Source organism: Stegastes partitus, unplaced genomic scaffold (assembly GCF_000690725.1).
Source record: "Stegastes partitus isolate 25-593 unplaced genomic scaffold, Stegastes_partitus-1.0.2 Scaffold519, whole genome shotgun sequence".
Classification (NCBI taxonomy): Eukaryota; Metazoa; Chordata; class Actinopteri; family Pomacentridae; genus Stegastes; species Stegastes partitus.
The window spans coordinates 287,694-309,281 of NW_007578250.1; the positions used below are offsets into that span (position 1 = coordinate 287,694).

Here is a 21,588-nt window from a genome sequence, read left to right on the forward strand (position 1 = left end):
TTAAATAATGTTTCAAACTTGCCGACATTACATAAAATATAAAAAATATTTAATAGTAATACCAAGTAACAAATTATTATTCTAACCTAACCAAAACAGTAATATATATTTAGAAAAAACAAACAAACAAACAAACACACACACAAACACACACACAGGCCATTTCAACTAAATTCTTTGACATCTTAAAGTTTTATAGATTTTAAGGGGCATCTACTGAAAATACCCTCTTACAGGATTTGTTTATACATTAAAAAAACAAAAAAACAAACTCCATTTAATTTTTTTTAACCAACATCCTACCCAGTGAACTGAGACTGATCAGGCTGTGCATACAAACTCAGCACCGGTCGTAGTTCTTATTTGTCTGAGCAGATGTGTCCAGAAAACAGAGGTCCATGAGCCAGGCCTCCGTCGGTCCTGCCCCCCCTCCTCCCGCCTCCAACAGCTGATCCGGAGCCAGAGGGGAGTCGTGTTGCAGCGGGGCGGGACTCGGCTCTCTCACATCCGCCAAGTTGTTGCAAAACTTCCGACCTGCTGCAGCCTCGGGTCAGCGGATAAAGTCGACTAAAACACGGGGGAAAGACGTCTGTTGGTGAAGTTGCGGCGGATCTTAGGATGATGGCAGGTAAAGTGAGAGAAAACAAAGACGCTTTGAGTCTCCACGCTTTAAAGCCTTTTTTTGGGTTTAGAAGAGACGCAGATCCGTTAGATCCGAGCTGTTTGGACTGAGTGATGAAATCCAGATGTTGTCCGCTTCTTAATAACTGCAGCTGAGTTCCGCGTAACGCTTTTACAACCCATGTTTGTCTCTTAACCATCGCTCTGATTCTGTTGATGGCATAACTGACAGTTTGAAGACTTGACTTTTGCTGTTTTTCTCCACAGACTCAACACATTACCATAGATGTATATTAGGTGCATTGCTAGACTCATTAATCTGGGAGTAAATGCACTCTAGTACAAATTAAAACCCTTTATTTTAAATGATATGTCTATAAGTGAAGGTGTCACAATCTGAATATAGACAGAAGTGTACTTGCAGGTAATAGAACATGTATAACATTATTAAACTATGATTCTGAGAAGTTTAAGCATTACTAAAGCTCTAGTTGGTTAATGCTAGTCTAATTTTAACAGCCTTATGGACTCGTATAGTAAACAACAGACGTTTGTGCAACATCATGTGCAACACTTTTAAAACAGCATTTGTGCTTTGATGGAGTTGAACAGCAAGGTGTTTAAAAAGGAACAATTTAGATTTAAAAACAATATAAGCCCCACAACAGGAAGTGAAAGTCGGTACACCTTGCAATACTCAGATTCAGATCTGTTGGAGTCAGGCAACATACTTGGCAGGGTCGCCTTTCTCTCTGATTTAGAAACCCTTGCGTGATATCAGTCGTGTGTTTCAGATTTTTAACATGCTGGAATATCCCCCCTCTGCACTGCTTCTGCAGCTTCTTGTCAGCCAGCATTCTGATATATCCACAGACATTCATGGTTCTGTCTATAAATGTCACCTCCCTACCACCTTTTGCACTCATGCAGCCTGATGTCACAACACTCCCACCTCTGTGCTTCACTGCCAGGACTATGAATTCATTGTAGTAGTGCTGGCCAGGTTCTGCACTTCATCTGAGCTGAACCAACTTCTCTGGGTCTCTCTTGAGGCTTCCAATCATGTTCTTCTGCAAAATTTCACGTTATAGCAAACAGGAATTTTTTTTCTTGGACGCCAACATGCAAATTGGTGTTAGGCAATGTCCTTTACACTGTCTAAGCTGTCATAGAAATTCTGATTTCAGTTGATAACAACTGTGCTGCGGTTGAAGCACTTACCTGTCTGTTTTTCAGACTGATTGATAGGGCGCTGTCAGTGGTGTCATTTTAGGAGGACGCCCACTGCAGCTCTGATTAGTGGCACTAAAACTTGTACTATACCCCCCCAATTACTTATGCAACTGTGTTTCCATGATTTGTAGATGGTCACAGATCTTCTGTGGTCCTTTTCCATCTGTGTGAAGACTCAAAATCAGATTTTCGAACTAGTCTGGGAATTGTTTTTCAGCCATGATGCAGACATGCACATAGACACAGCTCATAGGTCCAAAACTGAGAAGGTTTTAGTATTCACGGGTCATATTATCATCATATTCACACAATTAGGCTCATCAGAAATCACGGATGCATTCACATTTGTTGCTCCTCTCGTAGATTAATCGTAACAACTGACTGACTCATTGGGAGTTCAAGATACTTATATCCTCAAGGAGCCATTAACACCTGAGTTTTGGTTTCAATTCAGAAGTATCTGGAACTCCCTACCAGTCAGTCAGAACTGATGAAGCCTCTTGGATGAGAGGTGAAACGTCTTCAAGGAACTCAAGCAAGTCCAGTTGCTACGATTAGTCTACCAGAATAACCATGACCTGGATGACTGAGAATCGTCACAGACATTTGTTGCTCTGATTTTGTACTTTGGGGCCTATATTTTTAATAGTCCTTCTAAAGGTTATGTTTTTAATTGTTTGTACTGTTCAACTGTCTTAATCATTAAAATTAGAACCAAACTGCAAAAGGAGCATATTTTGTTTGTTGATCATGTGATTTAAATATGTGGGTTTTTTTTAAAGGTTTTTTTGTTGCACAGTTTGGCTAAAATCCTTCAAATTTCAAGCATGTTTTTCTGAACTTCACAGTTTTTGTGCTTACTGCTATCATAAGCTTAAATAGACATGCAGTTGAGTAAAAGTATGTCACAGACTTCTTTCAGACTCCCTCCTGCTCTGATGAGCCCCCTACTACGATGCACCCACACTTAAAACTCACTTACTCCTCACATTCACCTACTGGACTACATTACAGATGCTATTCAAACTGGCTTGCTTGCTTTAACTGCATAACCTGCACTTTATTCTATGCTACAATACCAATCTTAACCAATTGCTGGTCTATGCTCCTTTACTTCTTGTTTGTTTTGATATTAAGTTACGTAAAGTATCCTTAAGTGCCACATGCATTAGTAACCCTAACTGGAAATACTCAAGTACCTGAACATTGTACATAATTCTAAACATAGTTTCCAACACTGGTTTCAGAGGAAGCAGCGGTCGTTGAGGAAGACGTCAGTCCAGCTCAGAGTCCTCTGGTTGCAGTCACCTTCCAGAGAAATGTCCGCAGGAAAGAGAAGTACCTGGAAGCTGAGCCCAGAGCTCTGGGGGTATGCTGCATCGGTGTGTTTCAAACTCTGCATACTGTTTTATTTTGCAACCTTAACTCAAATGATCGCTTTTGTGTGTTTCAGATCACTCAGGTTGGCCTGAGTGTGTATATGATCGTCTGTGTCGGCGTGTTTCAGGCTAAAGGCCTGAGTAGTCTGGACACTGACATACCTGTCTTCATTTCATCTCTGTTGGTAAGCATGCAGAGGACAGCAAATATATACAGTGAGACAATAAACCATTGTCAACTATTCATACAATTTACATTATTTATATTAGCCATCAAATTCATACTAGAGAGCACTAATTTGTTACTTTTTTCAGTGAAGCAGTCCCTTCCTGGTGTTCCTTAACTGTTTGTCTTTAACAATGTTCTGAGGTCAGAATGCCAAAAATGATGAAAACAAAGCATGTTTTTCTCAATTTTTTAATCTTAAAAGTGATGTTAGTGAGCCCAAGGATGTAGCTCAGTTTTAGAATGGCTGAATTCTAGAGAGCAACGTTAGAATTTCCTGTTTGACTTGATGGTGACAGCATCGTCTCACTGGTATAAAAAAGTGGTGTGTCTGTTCTGCAGATACACCTTTAGTGTTGGTGCCATTTATAAATATTATTTAAAAGCAGAACCAGAACATGAGCATGATAAAGCTGTTTGAGATTCAAGTCAAAATTCATCCAATTAGCATCTCAAGAGAAAGTAGAACTGATGAGGGAATCTTAGACAGTCATCTCAACTGCCTCAACCCCACCCTATAAACACATGCATGCACTTTTCTATGACCAAATTCCAAATTGAGAAGCAAGAAGATCTCACAAATGTACACTCTCCGGTAAAATTTCAGCATTCAGAAAAAAAAATGTGTATATGGCATAATGTGCCATGTATTTGCTGAGGTATGTAATCGCGTGTAATTCTAATTCAGGCCACTTTTTTAAAAATCCTTTTGTCATTTTCTGCTTCAACATTTTTTTAAAAAATGCAGCAGTACTTTCTATTTTTTCTGTAAGCTGATGAAAATTAAGACTTGAGTTGGATGTATGTGTTATTCTGATTGTGTGATCTTGTTTACTTTACAGGTGGTAATAGCTGGGAATGTGGCTGTAGCGGCACAGAACCTCCACATACCAACAGTGAGTGGCCTGCTGGACAACAGACACACAACACCAACTGTTTACAGAAACAATAGCAGCATATAACATCAAAAAACTATACATACACTCCACTGGATTCAGAGCAGCAACCACAAACTGACATTTAGGACTACACTGTCCCAACGGACTCTTCCTGCCAAAAAAAGAACTTGTCTCAGTGTTTGCCACTTCCTCTAACATGAGTCACTCTGTAAGGCTGAATGGAGCTGGTTGTTACACAAGTCCACCGACTCTCTCACTAGGCTTATCCATATGTATCCGACTTTGCTGTATTGCTCCTTTTAGCTGTCTAGTAGTCTGTACACGAGGTTACAGAAATGCACTGATTTATTAAAATGTTGTCAGAAACATAAACAAGTAAAGAGGTGGAATGTGAATAGGCCATGCAAAAGTCTCTGGATCATGGATTGTCCCGTGTCAGCACCCTGTCACGCAAAGCCAGGCTCTTAATTATGCATGCATGCATTTAAAACTATTTAAACAGGGAAGTTTGGTACAAACTCACCCCCTGAACAGTTTTTGTTAGAAAACTTCTACAAGAGATCAGTTCAGATGAATAACATCAATAGTTTATTATAACAGAATGCACATTCTAGGCTCAATCTCACCAGCAACAAAGGCTAGTGAAGAAAAGAGCAGCTTCTCTCAGTATACTGCTTCTTTTAGAGATACAAGTGCAGAATATCGTGTGGCTAGAATAGTTACAGAGTTGATAAAACAAACCAGTTCAGATCAGTTTGGGTGAGAAAACACATTCAACTGCAACAGACAAGGTCACAAGGAAGAGATCATTGTCCACACAACATTTAACAAGTAGCTAGTCATTAATATTCCCTGTAAGTGACAACTATCTCCAGCTATAGCAACCAAAACGGTTTCTTGTTCCAGGCTGTTAGACATGTTTATTTCTGCTGTAAAGTTGGACAATTTAAAATGAGGACTGACTGGCTGTTGGAGCTAGCCTCTAGTGGCCATTGGACGAATGGCAGTTTCTGACACTTTTCCGCTGCTTTCATTCTTCAGCCAGAGGTTGGAGCTTAGACAATATAAATACAGTGTCTGAGTGCTGTTTAACAGGGGCACATGTGCTCAGGATGTGCATTTAGCACCAGTCAAAATGCAGACAAAGACAAAAACGTAACTTTCCAGAACCAGTTGACGAAAGAACAGAGAGCAGAAGTGAAACTAACAGGGGATACTGACTCTCATTTCAGGATCTAAATAGGAAGTTCATTTTCTCTTCGTTTGTCCACAGTCTGTGAATGTCTTCAAAGCACTCTGTGTCATTTTAAAGAGAGCTTCTTTTTTGTTCTCAGCTGAGGGCCTGTTTGGGGATGCAGATTGTGTCATGTGCCGCCTCCATCGTCAACATCGTCTGCAGTGTAATTAAAATGGAAGGCTACTCTTATTGCTGGCGTTATTACTTTGACAGCACGCATAACTTTGGTGAAATCTGCCATAAAATTGAGGTAAGCAATGACGGTGTAATCTTTGTAAGAACAATATTCATGTTTTGCATTGAATGGAAGGGTACCATTAGAAAGCAGGTGAAGTGAGTAGCTGATGTGTGACACTAAGGGTAGCTAGAAAACAATAATTCAGTCAAAACTTGTAAAACTTGTCCCACTTACAGAATGTCCAGTCCCACTTTTTTGCCGGTGGTGTGCTCATCCAAGTTACTCTATTGGCCATCTCTGTCACACTGGCAGCCTACTGCTGCAAGGTAGTCAACTGTTGTGGGCCAGCTCCCAAAATGGTGAGTAGATTCTGATGTTTGCTTTAACAATTTCATTATGAAGGTCCTCTGGGCGACAGGTTTCCCCAGTAATGCTTGCATATATACACCAATTAGCTGCAACGGTAAACCACCAACAGGTGAAGTGAATAACGTTGATTATCTTGTTACAATGGAACCGGTTAGTGGCCGGGCCATATTATGCAGCAAGTAAACAGTGAGTTCTTGAAACTGGAAGCAGGATCTAAGAGATTTTGACAAGGTCGGAACTGTGATGACTAGATAACTGGGTTAGAGGACCACCAAGACTGTTTTTGGGTGTTCCCCTTATGCAGAGGTTAGTACCTGAGAAAACTGGTCCAAAGGAGGACAACCGGTGAACCGGCAACAGGGTCATAGGTGACCAACACTCACTGATGCGCTTATTTACCAAGATCTCAAGCCAATTAAGCATCTGTGGGATGTGCTAGAAAAATAAATCCAATCCATGAAGGTCCCTCCTCACAACTACCAGGTCCTGATAGCACAGGTCTGTGGAGACTGACATAGGAATGTGGAGGTGGTTTTGATCTTGTGGCTGATCAGTATATACCAAACACAAGAGTGAGAAAGATTACTTAAGTACTGTCAAACCTTCAAAACAGGGCCTGACCACCAGTGTTGGGAATTATGAACATAATGCTATTATAGTCCTCAAAAGTAAAAAAAAAATCACAAAGATTATACATTGACGTAACCATTTCATTGTAACAGTCAACGTATGTGTGGCTTATGTTGTTTTCCTCCTTGCTTTCTGTTCTTTTCAGCCAGTGATCACTGTTCACACCCCCCCTGTTCAACAGTGAGGAGGCCAGATGAGTACAGAAGACACAAACAAATGCTACAAAGGTTGCTGCACTAATCAATGTTTTTATATTAATAATGGATCAAATTACTATGTATAATATCAAAGGGGTGATGATCCGACAGAGAATTAATATCAAGTTTGCAGTTACTCCCATCTGTTAAGCTTTTTAGCCTATTTCAGCTCCTTGTTTTGGTTTGCAAGTCAGCCATTTTTACTATTGTCAACCTTATTCAAACCTGACAAAGCCACTGTGCACTATCTGCTTGGTACCACACCGCAGGCAGACAAGGCTAGCAACTAGCGTGGTGGAGCATGTCGTAGCTAAGGAGCCAGATAGATTTTCAGATGTTGGTGGAGGCCAAAACATGACGCCAAAATGTCTGTTAATGCTGTGTCTGCAACTTGTTCTGCTGCCCCCCTAGTGGCCAAAAATGAAATCAAACAATGCAAGTGTGAAAAAGCTTTACAGGAGGTGATCTAAAGTTGTTGGACTGGTCATGGTGCATGTCATGATCACGCATGGAACATGTATTCATAATTTAAAATGTCATGCGAAACCTATCAACAGCAAGGCCTGTGTTCCAAATGTTTCCGTGATCCCTGGTAACATTTGCAATTTCTCTGTGGATCCCATCATGGAGCAGAGAAGAAAACATCACTTTCAATATCAGTCAGCAGCTGAGATGATCTAACTTTCATGCTGAGGTGGGTCTGCAGCTACCACCGGAGAAGAAACAGCAGTTTTCACGAGCCGCAGTCTCCTAAACTGGACAAGGCGGATCAGGTCAGAAGCGACAGGAGTATGCTTGCTGTTGTCTTTAACATTCACATGTGTACTGCGATTTTTTTTGCCACCATGAAACCGAAGTTAAAGGTTCGTTGTTTTGTCAAAATTCAGAAGATTGAGTACACGTTGCAGATTGTGTTATATCTTTGCAACATGGGACTTACAGGAAGTGTTGTAAGCTTTGCAGAAGCGCTACACAATCACTGCACAAGATGACTGCTTATACAGGAATGGCGGCCAAAAAAGAATTTGTAATTTTTAGAGTTGCTGTCTTGTAACTTTTTGATCACGCCTTTGCACCTCAGTACTACCATCCTCACTTACCACTCACTTATATTGTATTCATTAGATATCTCTTATATGTAATCACCCTAATAATTAATCATACAGTTTTTAATCAGTTTAAATGCTACCTGAAATACATCCAAAAAGAAATTGTACTTACAATATGTAAGTTTTGATGATTTGTGCCTTCAAGTGTCGGCAGTAACTTGAAAATAATAAGTGCCTCAGTAGGGAAAAGCCATACAGTCAGTGATGTGGCTCAGTAAACTCAGTTTGACAGCAAAATGTATGTAAAGTTTGGTACCATTAACCAACATTAGCCACCAAAGGCCACTGGTTATACCAAATAAAGTGAGGCTGTAGCAGCAAAACCCCTGAGCTCTGCTCTGAACTAAGCAAGGACCTGTTGTATTTCTGATGAACTCAATTTTTCACGTCAGAAGAATGTTTTAAAAGTGGCTTAACCTCATGTCATTAGAAATATCCATCCATTAGCTGTATATACAGTGTTGCTCGGATGTCAGGGGGCAAGAACCATGTCAGACATCAGATATATCACAGAGGGTAATCAATGCAACTAACTCTGTTACAATTACAAACAAAATAAGTTTTAACTGTGTAACATGGATAAAACCACAAATTAATGCACATTAATACTTCGGTGAAAATATGTTTGTTCCAATTGTTTTGGATACTGTGTTGATTACTACCTTAATAATGCTTTATTGCGTCATTTGTCACTAACATGTATGAATAATAAAACATTAACAGACATCATGACTTCTGCTGTTGTTCTTTTACTTGTTTTTACAGAGTGGTTCAAGTGTACTGGACTATAGAACTGCCACACGTGTATTTCACAACAACTCTATATTGTCACTGAACCCTTCATGCGAACTGAGCAACAGTACACAACAAAAATGAGTACATCTCTGTGAAATATCACTTCAGTGTCAAACGATTCAAAATCGAATCACTTCTCTGTCATTGAATTACATCTAAGATGAACAAGTAGGTATTTGCTGTTATGGACATTCAAAAACTAACCGTTTAAATTTACTATGTTAAAAATACAAGCCCCACAGTAGGAACTCAATGCAACAAAAGTAAGTTGTTCTGTTATTTTTCCCTTTTTCTTTTTAGATAACAAACTCAATCCTCCTTGACATGGATGATACCATTGTTGCCAAAGTTTCTGGAGATTCAGCTGCTGTTTCCTAGAGCGGTTGTGTGCTTCAGATTGCTATCATGCTGCAATATTCGTCTTCTGTGTCACTATGGTAGTCCCAGCTAGGTACATGCCAAACATGCTGGACATGCTGGCTGAAAATCTCTCATGGTCTCCTATGACAAAATAATATACTCCCAATATCAATTTGGCTTCTTTTCATGTTCTAGTCTAATCTTGCAGTTTAGTCCCAAAAAGTAAACAAAAGTGTTTTCCTTTAACACTGTCCATAGAGGTTGACATTTTATGCTTTCCCCTCACACTGTCTGAGCTGGAAGAATGATTACCACTGATAACTCCTGTGCCAAGTTTGAAGTATTTGCCTGACTGTTTCTAAGACCTAGATTGTGCACCTTGTCTGTGGCATCGTCATTTTAGGAGGGCCAGTGTAACTCTGATTGGTGCTGCTATGGCTCATTCTATACTTCCTGATTACTGCTACAACTGTGTGCACTGGGTATTCGTTGGTCACAGGTCTTTCTTGTATCCTTCTCCATTTTTGTGAAGTGTCACAATCAGAATCTTACATTTCTCTGGCAATTCTTTGTCTTTAATGCAGACACACACTAAATGCTGTCAGCTTTGAAATGATGCATTCAAATGACACACAACTCACTGCTTTTGTATACTGTACATTTTGATGTAGCCAGCTGCTTTCAGAAGTCCCATATAAGCCAAAGAAAGGTCGCATGAGAGATCAAGGTGTGACAAGTGGGTTTTCTCCAAATGTACGCTGAGGCCCAATAATGGTTTCATCAGTTTTTTAAAAAGGGGACAAAGGAGTTTTCCATCCAAGCAGTTCACTGAATCTACTATTCAGGGGAAGGATACAAAGGATTACAGGAATAATTTGTTATAAGCACCAGATATCTGTATTATTTGTAGTTGGTTAATAAACTAATAAGAGCACCCATAGTCCATTTAGTCCATACATAGAAGAAAAATTACTAAATGTGTGTCACTAGTTGCCAGAGTCATGCCTTAAAACTGCCGTTTTTAATTCTGCTTTCTGTAAAACCAGAACCAGCACTAACAAGAGAAAGAAATAAAAGGAAGTCTTCACTAATTTACCATAAACGAATAACAAAACAGTTTTGCATGTGTAGGCTCCAAAAAAAGAAATCAGTACAGTACAAAACATCTTTTTATTTGTCACACAATTGTTAAAAAAGTTTTTCATAAATACATTAAAAACATGTACTTTCGCAAACATGATTAAAAACACCAAATTCATGGCAAAATATTAAAAAAGAAATCACGTTTTTACACACTCCTGTTCCCACATAGTCCTCTTGACAGTGTGATGTGGTCCATAAAGACGGAAATTCATATTAACAGGTTCCACTTGTTCATATCTGCAGTTCATCTGCCCAGTGGCTCTGTGGGAGATCAGAGGACAAATTAGTAAAAGAAAACTACATTCAGCTGTAACACATGAGAGGTCTTTTGTTGTCACAGCAAATGTTAAGGTCAAAATAATTTATACCCATGCCAAATTTTGATTTATAGTAATTTTTTTTTATCCAGCTAGTAGTTTCCTTATGACTGGAAATTACATATAAAAGAGACAAAAAATAAACGATACTGTGTTAGAGATGTGTAATTCTGTGGGTTGTAACTCTGCCCTGTTCTAATACTAACACTATATAAACTAAGAACACTTGATGCTGTAGTTCTGTGGCCAGTTACTTGTGCTAGCTATGGCTAAAACTGAATAGCTTAGTGAGCTTGCAATTAAGGGTTCATCGCTGACTGAAGGTTGTACATTGTGGCTGTTTACAAGATGGGGAAAGGCTATGAAGACATATTCATGTGTCTTGAAGTGCCAGTGGCCACAGAACAAAGTGTAGTCAAAAAGTATAAGGAGTTCAACACGATAACAAGACTTAAAGGTTGGAGTAGGAAGCTAAAAGTGACCCCTGCATTGGCAAGACTGGTAGCATGGGGAAGAATTCAAGGATCAACAAGGGTCTTCTCATGAATCTGACCAACTCTGGTGACATCTACAGCAGATGCTGCGCAAGACTGGTCTCCATGGATGCTGACCAAGAAAGACTTCTCCAAGACAGGCACACAAAAGCTCACCTCGAGGCTGGATAAGTGAAAAATAGAGTTGTTTGGACACATGACTGTGACTTGTGTTTGGAGAAAGAAAGGAGACGCAACCTCAAGAACATCTTCCTCATAGTCAGTGGGCCAGGCACCCTTGTCAAAGTGGTTGGCATCATGAGAAAAGAAGACTACATTACGATTATGTAGGGAAAACAACAGGAAATCCGCCCGAAAAACTTGGGTAGCATTGGACCCTCCAACAAGACAATGATGGGAAACATTCAGCCCAAGTGCTCAAGAAATGGTTACCACAAGACTATACCAGCAATTTGGAGTAGCCAAGCCAAAGTCAGTGCTTGAAACCCTTTGAGAATCTATGGAGAGAAGTAAAGGCTGGAGTGATTGCAAGGAAGCATTTCAACCTCACAGCTCTGATCGTTGCCAAAGAAGTGTAGTCCAAAATCCCAGTGGAAACATTCAAAAAGCGTGGTAGCAGGTACAGAAAAAAAAGAACTGCTGTGGTGGCAAATAAAGACTTTGCCACTGATTCCAGTGAAAAGATATGAATAATGTTGAACTTAAATTTTTAGCGAAAGTATTAAAAACAGAAAAAGTTCAAATATATCTTTAACATCTGTGACACTGTTTCTTGTGTCAAAATTTGGCATGGTATAAATAATTTTGGGCCAAACTGTATATACACATGATCCACATTCTCCTGCGACTGACTTGGGATGAAGTCGCAGTGATCTCCTCCAGGTCTCTGAAGCAGCCATGTTTATGACGGACGAGGCTCCCCCACAGCACTGAGTGTCGACACGACGGACACTTTCCCTCCACTGGCAGCAGGTGCGACGGCTCCGACTTCAGGAAACATCTGGCGAGGCAGACTAAATGACTGCTCATCCCACAGGACGGGTGGAAACAGCTCAGCTTCTCTGATACCTAGGAAGGAGACAGATATGGACCAGACAACCAGTTAGGATCAGACGCAGTATTTGGAAATGAGAACTATGATGAAATGTCTTACATGTTAGGGCAATGGAAAAAAGCTGAACAAAAATGTTAAAGACAGATGAATAGACAAATAAACCAATTAGTGTTTTATTCATTTACATGCAGCATTGGGGGAATCACACACAACTGATTAGTTAAAGTTTCCTCTGCCCCAAAATGTATCTCTTGTTCAGTCGCAGCTGACCTGTTAATAAGAAGCTCCCGACATTCAAAGGTGGCTCTTTTTCAATCTGACGAGACCACCGTGGCAACTTATGCACAGCTAACATGCTCCAGAGAGGCTGCAGGAAGTGCCACCTTTTCACCAATTCTTCTCTTGCTGAGCATTACAGATTCTCAGCTGAGGAAATACATGATATCCGTACACATGTGAAGCTGCACATTAGTAATATGACTGAACAAAGGCATAAAGTTTCACTGAGCCTAGCTTATTCTAAAGACAAGAGCAGACTTACAGACATTTTAAATATGACTTAACACATTGTATCTTGTGTGTTTAATCTTTACAATAAGACATATTTTAAGGTAGTAATAATGATCTCTGAGGCGACTCTACCTTGACCGCCCCCTTGCAGAGAAAACATCTGGACGTCTCCTCTTCGCCTTCAGGCTCCAGGGGCAGCTTCTTCTTGGCCCTCACACTGCCGAAAGCGATGGGGATGTGCAGAGGAGGTTGCAGGCTGGGCTCAAAGTCCATCCTGTACTCCTGTTTGAGCCAGCGGGCTGTCAGGGGCAGCCTGTCCCACGGCGCCACCCGCAGCATGTTGGAGACGACGCGCCAGTGGAACTGCAAGCTCGACTCTTTCTTGGAACGTCGAGATACATGGGAGAGCCGCCTGGAGGAGTGGGGGTGCTGCCACGCCCACTCAAACTGAAACAGAAATTTCAGAATTTCAATCATTTGAAATAATAATAAAAGCAAAGGGTGCCACTTGGAATGGCCATGTTGCTATTTGTATGATCTGCAAAGTCAGACACAACACAGCAGGCCGCGATAGTATCTCCTGATTGAGATCCCTAATGAAGCTCATGCAAAGTGTTCACTCCAGTTTAATATTATTTATGTAGAAATCTTCTTTAGAAGTTGCTGAGTTCACGTTTTTCGCACCCTATTCACACACTGTTTTGTTTGACTAATTTCCCTGAATTTCTATAACAGAGGTGAAGAGTGCAAAGTAAGTTTGACCCACAGAGGCAGACTCGACACATTATTTGGGAAATACAGCAGGCTATAATAAACTGGAATTATCCTTTAAGAATCAACCACCCATCCATGTAAGATAGACAACGATTAGTGTAATCAGATATGTCACATGATGGATTCATCCTCAGCTTAGAATAGAAATTAATTCCAATCTAATGTAACTGCATGATTAAGGTTTGCACAGTGTGGAATTCTGGCATAAACATTAAATGTGTGCATGCAAAATAATTATGTGGCAGGAAGTGCAATGTGAAGTGTGGCAAATTAATTAAAATATGTCATGATCAAACATTATGGTCAGATTTGTTTGGCGCCTTTACACCATAAATTATAATGACTCTTGAAGCATTTGATTAATTTCCATCACAGATAAAATACTGTTCCCCAGTCACTTCAAAAAGCAGATACTTACCCTCAGGGCAGCAATGTCAGAAGGAAAGCCATGTATTATAAGGACCATCTCCCTGAGCAAAAGAGAGGAACATATGGAAACTTATTTTGTGATTCCAAAGAGCGTTTATCGTGTGGTACAGAACAGCAAGTCAGGATGTCATACCATGGTCCTCTTCCACTGGTCCTCTTGGCTCCCCCTCTATGCCGCCCAGCGTTGTGTTGTCCGATCCGCCGCTCTGGGTTCACGGTGAAGCCAATGTAGATACGGCCTTTGAATTTAGGATTAATACAGTACAGCATGTACACGCCATAGAAGCTTTCTACCTCTACCACCATCGTTAAGGAAAATAGGCAGAGTATTTTTCGGGTCCTTGCTAAACTAGTTTTTTACCTTAGACAGATCATTCATTGACTATTGAGCGTAAACTGGACACATAACGTTGGCTGACGAGTTGAATACTGGTTTGTATCGCTATATACAGAAAGGTGAAATATAAAATCAAACAAGGAGAGTAATGCCATTTTTATGGCAATATGACATTTGCTCTATTCACCCAACTGACTTCGCCCATAGTTAGCAACTGCTAACAAATCAACTGCTTTCACGGATGTCAACAGTGTCTGACTTAGTAGCCCATGAAGCTGCCTGATGAAATACGTTTGTTTTTTAAAGTATATGTCACGTTGTGTTGCCAATACGAGGCTAAAACCATGTGTTACAACAAATGAATACCGCCACAACAGTAACGGAGTAAATATAAAACGTATATTAATACACTGCAGTAATTACTGTTAACATTTAGTTCGTCTTTCAATAAGGACACCTAATATTATGATTCGCTACTTTAAAAATATGTCCCGCCCCCAGGGTGTACATGCCGCAACTAATTGGCCATAGTTGTCGTTGCCGCAATTCAATTGGATATTTTTTCGGTCAGTTAGCGACACCCAACCCGGCACTCATGCCAGTAGTATGCACGGTGACAGAAATTAAGCTAGAACCTCGTTTACGCATAGATTCGGTAATCATAACTTTATAAGTGACAGCTAATTCGCAGGCATCTTTAATGAGCAAATACTGAAAATGTACACTTGAATATACTGTAGCACTTCCAGTGTCAGCCTGTTTTATGTCTGTGACTAAAGTCCTTTGGTTACAGATCTTTAAATTAGCCGGTTACCGACTGTTTTAACTGATTTATTAACGCTACTGTTTGTATTTTTTTGTATCGTACAGATATGGCTGTAACAGCAGATCACATCCGGGATAAGCTTACTAAGGAACTTGAAGCAGTGCACGTGGTAGGTTTCTGACAATTTTTTGTAGGACCTTTTTTATCCTAGCTTAATGTATCAACTGGGTGTAGCGATAAGCAGAACCATACGAAATTACATTTAAGTATTTTCCAATTATTAACAGTGCGTTCCTTATATATAGAAGTACTCACAAAGTACAATGTCACTTCAGGATGTGTAAATATTTTGTAATTGGAGCAATTCGGCTCACAGGTCACACGCACAGCTCACGTAGTGCGTCAGTGAATGGTACAAGAATGGTATAATTAGCTCCCTTACTAATTGGAGATGACTTACCAACACTGCACCACTAAATGTGATGATTTTTGAATGGAGTTTGGTTCAGCTGTGGAACATAGTTCATGTCGCTATGCAGGCCTTCAGGTAACCACAGAGGGTTGAACATTAACATTCCCTGGTCTTGTTGCTAAAGGAGATTCTTTCACTCAATCTAATTAAGCAGTTTAATTGTGAATATAAATCAGCTCTGTATCAGCAGCATGATCAGGAAAGTACCTTAGTAATGGCCAGCTGTTTGTCCCTGGATGATACCAACATTGAACTTTTGTTCTTCAGGATGTGGAGGATACGTCACCGAACAGATGTGCTGCCAGCTTTAAAGTCCTGGTGGTGTCGTCCCAATTTGAGGGTAAACCACTGCTGCAGAGACACAGGTATTACACATTGGAGTAAGAATGGAATGCACATTTGTAGTGTGGTCTGTGTTTAAATCCTTCGTTCAAACAATATAACAAGTAGGACCAGGTAACATCGAACACTAAATAATCCCAGAGTTTAAACAGAGTGCCTGCTAACTGTTATGTTTTTTTGGTTCTGTGGACAATTTCGATAAATTCTTTTACACTTCATACAATCAAATCAGAATGTGATTTTATAAAATACGTGTTTTTTTTGTAACCTGTTCCCTATAAATATTGCAGCCTGTCCAAATCTGCCCCGTTGCAGTTGTTGTTGTAAGAAACAGAAACCTTTTTGACTCAAGTTAAGCAACAATCACTTTGTGACCACAGCAAAAACTCCAACTTACAGAAAGAAACTGCAACAACACCAGTGCAGTTTTGCATAAATCACCACAGTTTTTTTTTATTCACTGTTGTTAATTTTTCATCTTTGTAGTTATTCCTGAAGTTTAAGACCTTCTTCCTCTCTGCTCTGCTGTTATTTGACACTTGAACTTTCAGTTTTACTGCAAACCTTTATGTTGTATGTTGTCAGGATGGTGAATACGTGTCTGGCCGAGGAGCTGAAAGAGATCCACGCTTTTGAACAGAAGACCCTCACACCAGAACAGTGGGAGAAACAGAAGTCACAGTGACACACGCACATTGTATCACATTCCAATTAGTTTGTAAATCCTCCCATAAAACAGGCCTTAATACTTCTGTGACATCAAGAAAGCAGATGAGTGCTCTACTTAATTTGTGATATTGATATGAATCCACTGCAGTGCTTTGCTGGCAATAAAACCATTGATGCTGCCTCTTGTCTTTGCTGATTGAATCATTATTGTTGGACTTCCTGCTCTGATGTTTAAGAATTTCAGTAATAACAGGATAGAAAAATCAACTTCAGCTTTTATTGTCGTTTCCACACATGATGTAATGATCAAACATCTAGCCACACCTACTTATTTCAGAGTTTTCCTTTATGTTTTGCTATTTTCCAGAGTGGAGGACAAAACTATGAAACACTCAAATAACATGTGGCATTGTGTGGTGAGCAAAAGATTGTAAACACATCAAAACTTCTGCTAGACTTGGATTTTTCAAAGTTTGATTTGATACCATCTTTGCGCACTCTTTGTTCTTTACTTCATTATGATGCCACTGGAACTTCTGCCAACAAAAAAACTAGAAAGAAACAAAACAACTTTACTTTGCATGACATTCTGAAATCTTTAACACACATTCAAGGCCCCCATAGAATGAAACCTCATGATGTTGCCGATCTGAACCAAGCAGTTGAGCAATTTGTTGTAAATGAATAGACTATTTCCTAAACCAAGAATGAACTTTTAGTCTCAGTTTAAGCCAACATGGACAACAAGCCCTTTACGTGTTCAAAAACATCTGTAATGATAAGCAAAGTTATCAGGACTTTCATGTTGCCAAACGTAGAAGGTCTTTCGGGGTCCACTGGACCCTAAGAAAGAATATGTGTAAAATATTTGTTGGTATTCATTATAGACTTTTATACTATTAAATACATTTTCTGATAAGTTGATGTGTTTTGTTTCCAAATGCATGACAAGTGTCCCTCTTTTTAATATTAAAAAAACATACCTGTCACTTAAACCAAAAGTCCTGAATAGGGTTAATAGGTGAATTTGGTAAACGTCATATATGAGCACTATGAGTAAAAATACATGAACAGGTCTGAAATCAAGTGAACAACATGTAAATAATGGCCATTGAATATAGATGTGAAGAATTAGGTTACAAAGTAAGTCACCGCTGTCGGGTGCATGTCGTTTATTCCCTCAGTGCCCATGTGTGGATACTGTGGGGAGTTGGTGAGGTGTTACTAAGACCAGGAGGACCCCCTGCCCGTGTGGTTTTCAGTGCTTTGATCAGGCAGCCTGTGGCTCTTTTTAGGTCGCTTCTGATGTTACAAATGCACATGAGACACCTGAGCCAACGTAGGTCCTGCCTCCATTTGTTAAGAATAAATAACAGCAAGTAGTCACCACTGAGGATGCACTGAACCTGGATGGAGTTTTACAAGCTGATATTGAGTTTATATTTAAGTAAATGTGAAACCGTTTAGGTAAAAAAAAAAAAAAGGATTCATGATTTTATTAGAGACAGTGCGCAGAAGGTTTAAAAAGCACATCTAAAGACCTTCATGATAGAAAATCTAATTTCTATGCAATACGATCAAGTGTTGACAAACTGTAGAACCATTTAATAAATTATTAAAGTTGTTTTCCTGGAAGTCAGTGCTTTTATTTTGTCATCTCTTTTCATATTTTGATAGTTTTATAATTACTAAAGTTACATAAAAATAAATCAGTTGATATAATAACATCTTTGTGTACCATAATTCACTTCTCAATCTCTTTCTGAATGTCTTGTGGTTTCATAATTTTATGGTCCAGTCATATATTTGGCACAATGTGTCCATAAGTATGTATTTCCTGAATACTGACAGCTTTGGGTTAAGGCAAAGATGAGGTAACTTAACCTGCTTCTTGCTTCTCTTTTAGTTAAGTGTAACTCTCGAATAAAATCAAGTCTTTGCTAATCATTTAAAGAGGTTTTTATCTATTGTTTGCAAATTCACATGGTGAAAATAATCCAAATGGTGGTATCTGAAAACATGTACAGTGAAAAAGTACACTATCACACATTGTATGTAATCATAAAGATGATCATTGTTTTTTGTTTTGAAATCATACACCATCTTCTATATTACTGTACATAATCATGAGCAAAGTGAAGCAATACTAATTTCTTGAGTTTACATTTTCAGTCAGGCTTTACAAGGCATGGCTGTATGTGCATGTGTGAGTCACTAATTCCTTATGTTTTCATTGTATCTCAATTTCACAGAGTATTAGGTGTTCAGCTGGGCGTGATACTGTTTGCTGTGTATTGAGCATACTTACCTGCTGAAATCCATTTGGCTTGTATTTGTGACTAAACCATTAATAATTGCGCACTCTCAAAGCAAAATGGACAATAAAACCTTGTACCTTTAAGTCAGATTTTCTCCTCTGATTGTTAAGCTCTCATCTCAATGTTTAACTCCTTATACTGAATTTATGCATGATCTGAAGCCTATGACTAAAATGGTCTAAAAAATAAAATAAGTGATCGTTTGTTTTTGTGAGTAATGCCCAACCCTCCTTTAGTAACACAGCTCCCACTGGGAATACACTGTTGTGCAGTGACAGAGTCCAAGCAATTCTTCCCAGTGTGAAACTAACAACATAAGATGAATCATCTGGTGCACTGAGGTACTGAAGGATCATACGTCCAGCCTGGCAGAATCCTGTCAGGAGGTGTTTTCGCAGAGAGAGCAGTTGGTGGTGGTTGGACTAATGGAACCTAATTGATGTATTCACTCTGGCTCAGCCAACTCTCTCCGCTTTTCACTTCATTGCATATGTGAAGTAGGCTGTGTGAGAGCTGCTGGTATAGTCAGCTCCTGCAGAGAAATCAAGCGGTCTAATTTAACATCTGTGGTAAGGCGCAAGGCTATATTGCTTTGATGTGTTCTATTTTCTAATCCAGCAGGGGATTCAATTGAGTGCTTGTGGATTTAAGAATGACTCCTTTCAGTCCAACCAGTTTTGCTTCATGTAAATAGTCCACACAAGTGTTGAGTAAGTGTTGACTGAGGTTATGCTAACATAAAATCCACGTCTAGATATTTGTAGAAAACCTGATATGACTATTGACGGATGTCCAATTGATTAAGTATTGCTTAAAATCTGGGAACTGTATTGAGTTTGAAGCAGTTCAGTGTTGTATCACTTCATCATTTCATCATCCACCCAACGAGAGACCAGGATGACTCCCCTGAGAGTTTCTTCAGGAAGACCAAGAATGTATCTGTCTACACTACGCCTGCACCAGCAAAAGAACTGGTGCTTCATTCACACTTCAGGATTTATTATTAGAAGAGTTCTAATTAAAGTAGTCGCTACTGGACATTTGGAGGTGTAATTTGATTAGTACATGCTTCCCACTGATGGTGCCCAAACAGTAAGATTGACTGATCAAGCCAATATAAGCATCTGACTCAAGATGAAAGAAAATGATGGGAACTGAATCTGTAATTGTTGAACTGATGTTCAGAGGTGTCAAGATAGAATTTACACCTAGAAAGCGGTGTCAGACTTGCGAAAAACGTGTTGGTATTTGGTTTGTTAGAGATGATGTCTGCCGTGTAGTTCAACTATCACGTGTTCTCAGTTTGTGAAGAAACGTATTTCTTTAGATGGGAGCGTAAATACCTATAGGGTGATGTGGTGTGTATGTTTTTTAATTTAACTTTTTTTTTTTCTTTTTCTTGAGAATAGAAAAATGCATCCAATAAAGGACTCGTTAAAGGTCAAAGGACAGACTGTAAGAGGGGGTCCTAATTTCTCCAAAAATCTTGTTTGCTTAAATGTGCTCAGCAGAGATGAATCACTGGTGCTGCAGCCCAATCTGGAACCAGCTGCTATCTTGTGTAAAAAATGTAAAGTCACAGTCAGCCTTTCAGAAACATCTAAGGGAACCCTGTGTTTGGTTGTGTGAGTATGCAAGGGTGTGGGGTGTCCAGTGTGTCTTGCCGCCTCTGGAAACTCCTGAAAAATATTTAAAATAACTGCACTGTTTGATTTAAAATGAAGACAGATTCAGTTTCTGCACAGCACGTTTCTCACCTCAGATGTTTTCAGAAACGCAGTTAGATGAGCTGGTCTTGTAATATTAGTGAAAGTTTGCTATATTGGGCCAGTTTGAAGCAGGAGCAGATGGCCTACGAGTGAAGCGTTTGTCTTGTCACCTGCAGCCAGCATTTGTGTGGTTGTAAAAGGGAGTGGGCTGCATTGGTTTCCTCTTTGAGATCGCTTGTCAGTCATCAATAATGGTACTGCATAGTCATATATCTATCAAGCATCAAATTCCGGGAAGTGGTACAACTTCTTGCATCCCAAAACACCCCTGTGGAAATATACCATAAGACCAGCGGTATACCTTCTGAGTCCAACAGCACATAAGGGTTTGCTAAGCTCAACGTGGCAAAAATTTCTTGTGTGTGAGACCATATGGCCCCTTCTGCACATATTCCATGCAGTCAGAATTGTGCAGGTACTACACTACAAGGACACTAGTGCACTTGCACCAACTGCGTAGATACGACCTACTGGGTGTCTATCCGACGGAGTCTTCCAAATTGACTTGAAAAGTAGTGTGATTGCAACAGCTAGGCTTCCAGTTATATTAAACACACATGTCTTGTGTTAATAAGTAAGTGCAGTTTTGTGAATTTGTTAGTTTTAGTTATAAATTGTCTGGTCTAGTAACTGGAATGATGTAGTCACTCCTCTCTGCACGCCCAACAGTGTTCTTCAATAAGCCTGACAAAGTTTGTTGCTTGCTGCAAAGTTTCCATGAAAAAGGGCAATGGAGTCTATCTTGTATCATATTTAACATCTGAGTGGGAGAGACAGCTGAGAGAATACGCATAAGTGCAGATTAATGACAACAACTGTGCTGCATCATCAGCGGAGTCAACATTAAAATGAAGGATCACTCAAAAAGTTCGAGGCAACAGCCCTCAGGGACACATGAACGAAACTAAACTTAAACCACAAAGTTTCAGTAGCAATATCGTCTGATGTGAGGCCGCAGGGG

The 21,588-nt window shown here is 39.7% G+C and overlaps 3 protein-coding genes across 4 annotated transcripts; 2 read left to right on the forward strand and 1 right to left on the reverse strand.

Annotated features, from left to right (window-relative positions):
• The first annotated feature begins 516 nt into the window (after positions 1-516).
• LOC103361640 (uncharacterized) lies at positions 517-8,807 on the forward strand. Its single transcript, XM_008287774.1, has 7 exons — positions 517-628; positions 3,102-3,223; positions 3,308-3,418; positions 4,302-4,355; positions 5,693-5,845; positions 6,010-6,132; positions 6,918-8,807. Exons 1-7 carry the CDS (start codon positions 619-621, stop codon positions 6,954-6,956), a joined length of 612 nt encoding a protein of 203 aa, XP_008285996.1. The 5' UTR covers positions 517-618; the 3' UTR covers positions 6,957-8,807.
• A 1,634-nt stretch (positions 8,808-10,441) lies between these two features.
• Positions 10,442-14,502, reverse strand: slx1b (SLX1 homolog B, structure-specific endonuclease subunit). The gene is made up of 5 exons (XM_008287775.1): positions 14,088-14,502; positions 13,944-13,995; positions 12,884-13,198; positions 12,040-12,255; positions 10,442-10,637 (listed from the first exon to the last, which is right to left on the reverse strand). Exons 1-5 carry the CDS (start codon positions 14,258-14,260, stop codon positions 10,608-10,610), a joined length of 786 nt encoding a protein of 261 aa, XP_008285997.1. The 5' UTR covers positions 14,261-14,502; the 3' UTR covers positions 10,442-10,607.
• A 352-nt stretch (positions 14,503-14,854) lies between these two features.
• On the forward strand, positions 14,855-16,721 carry LOC103361642 (bolA-like protein 2). 2 transcript variants are annotated; one of them, XM_008287776.1, is made up of 4 exons: positions 14,855-14,946; positions 15,162-15,226; positions 15,797-15,894; positions 16,457-16,721. In XM_008287776.1, exons 2-4 carry the CDS (start codon positions 15,164-15,166, stop codon positions 16,554-16,556), a joined length of 261 nt encoding a protein of 86 aa, XP_008285998.1. In that variant the 5' UTR covers positions 14,855-14,946; positions 15,162-15,163; the 3' UTR covers positions 16,557-16,721. The 2 variants fall into 2 exon arrangements, with proteins under 2 accessions (XP_008285998.1, XP_008286001.1); XM_008287779.1 differs by having other exon boundaries at positions 14,870-14,892.
• The last annotated feature ends 4,867 nt before the right edge of the window (positions 16,722-21,588 follow it).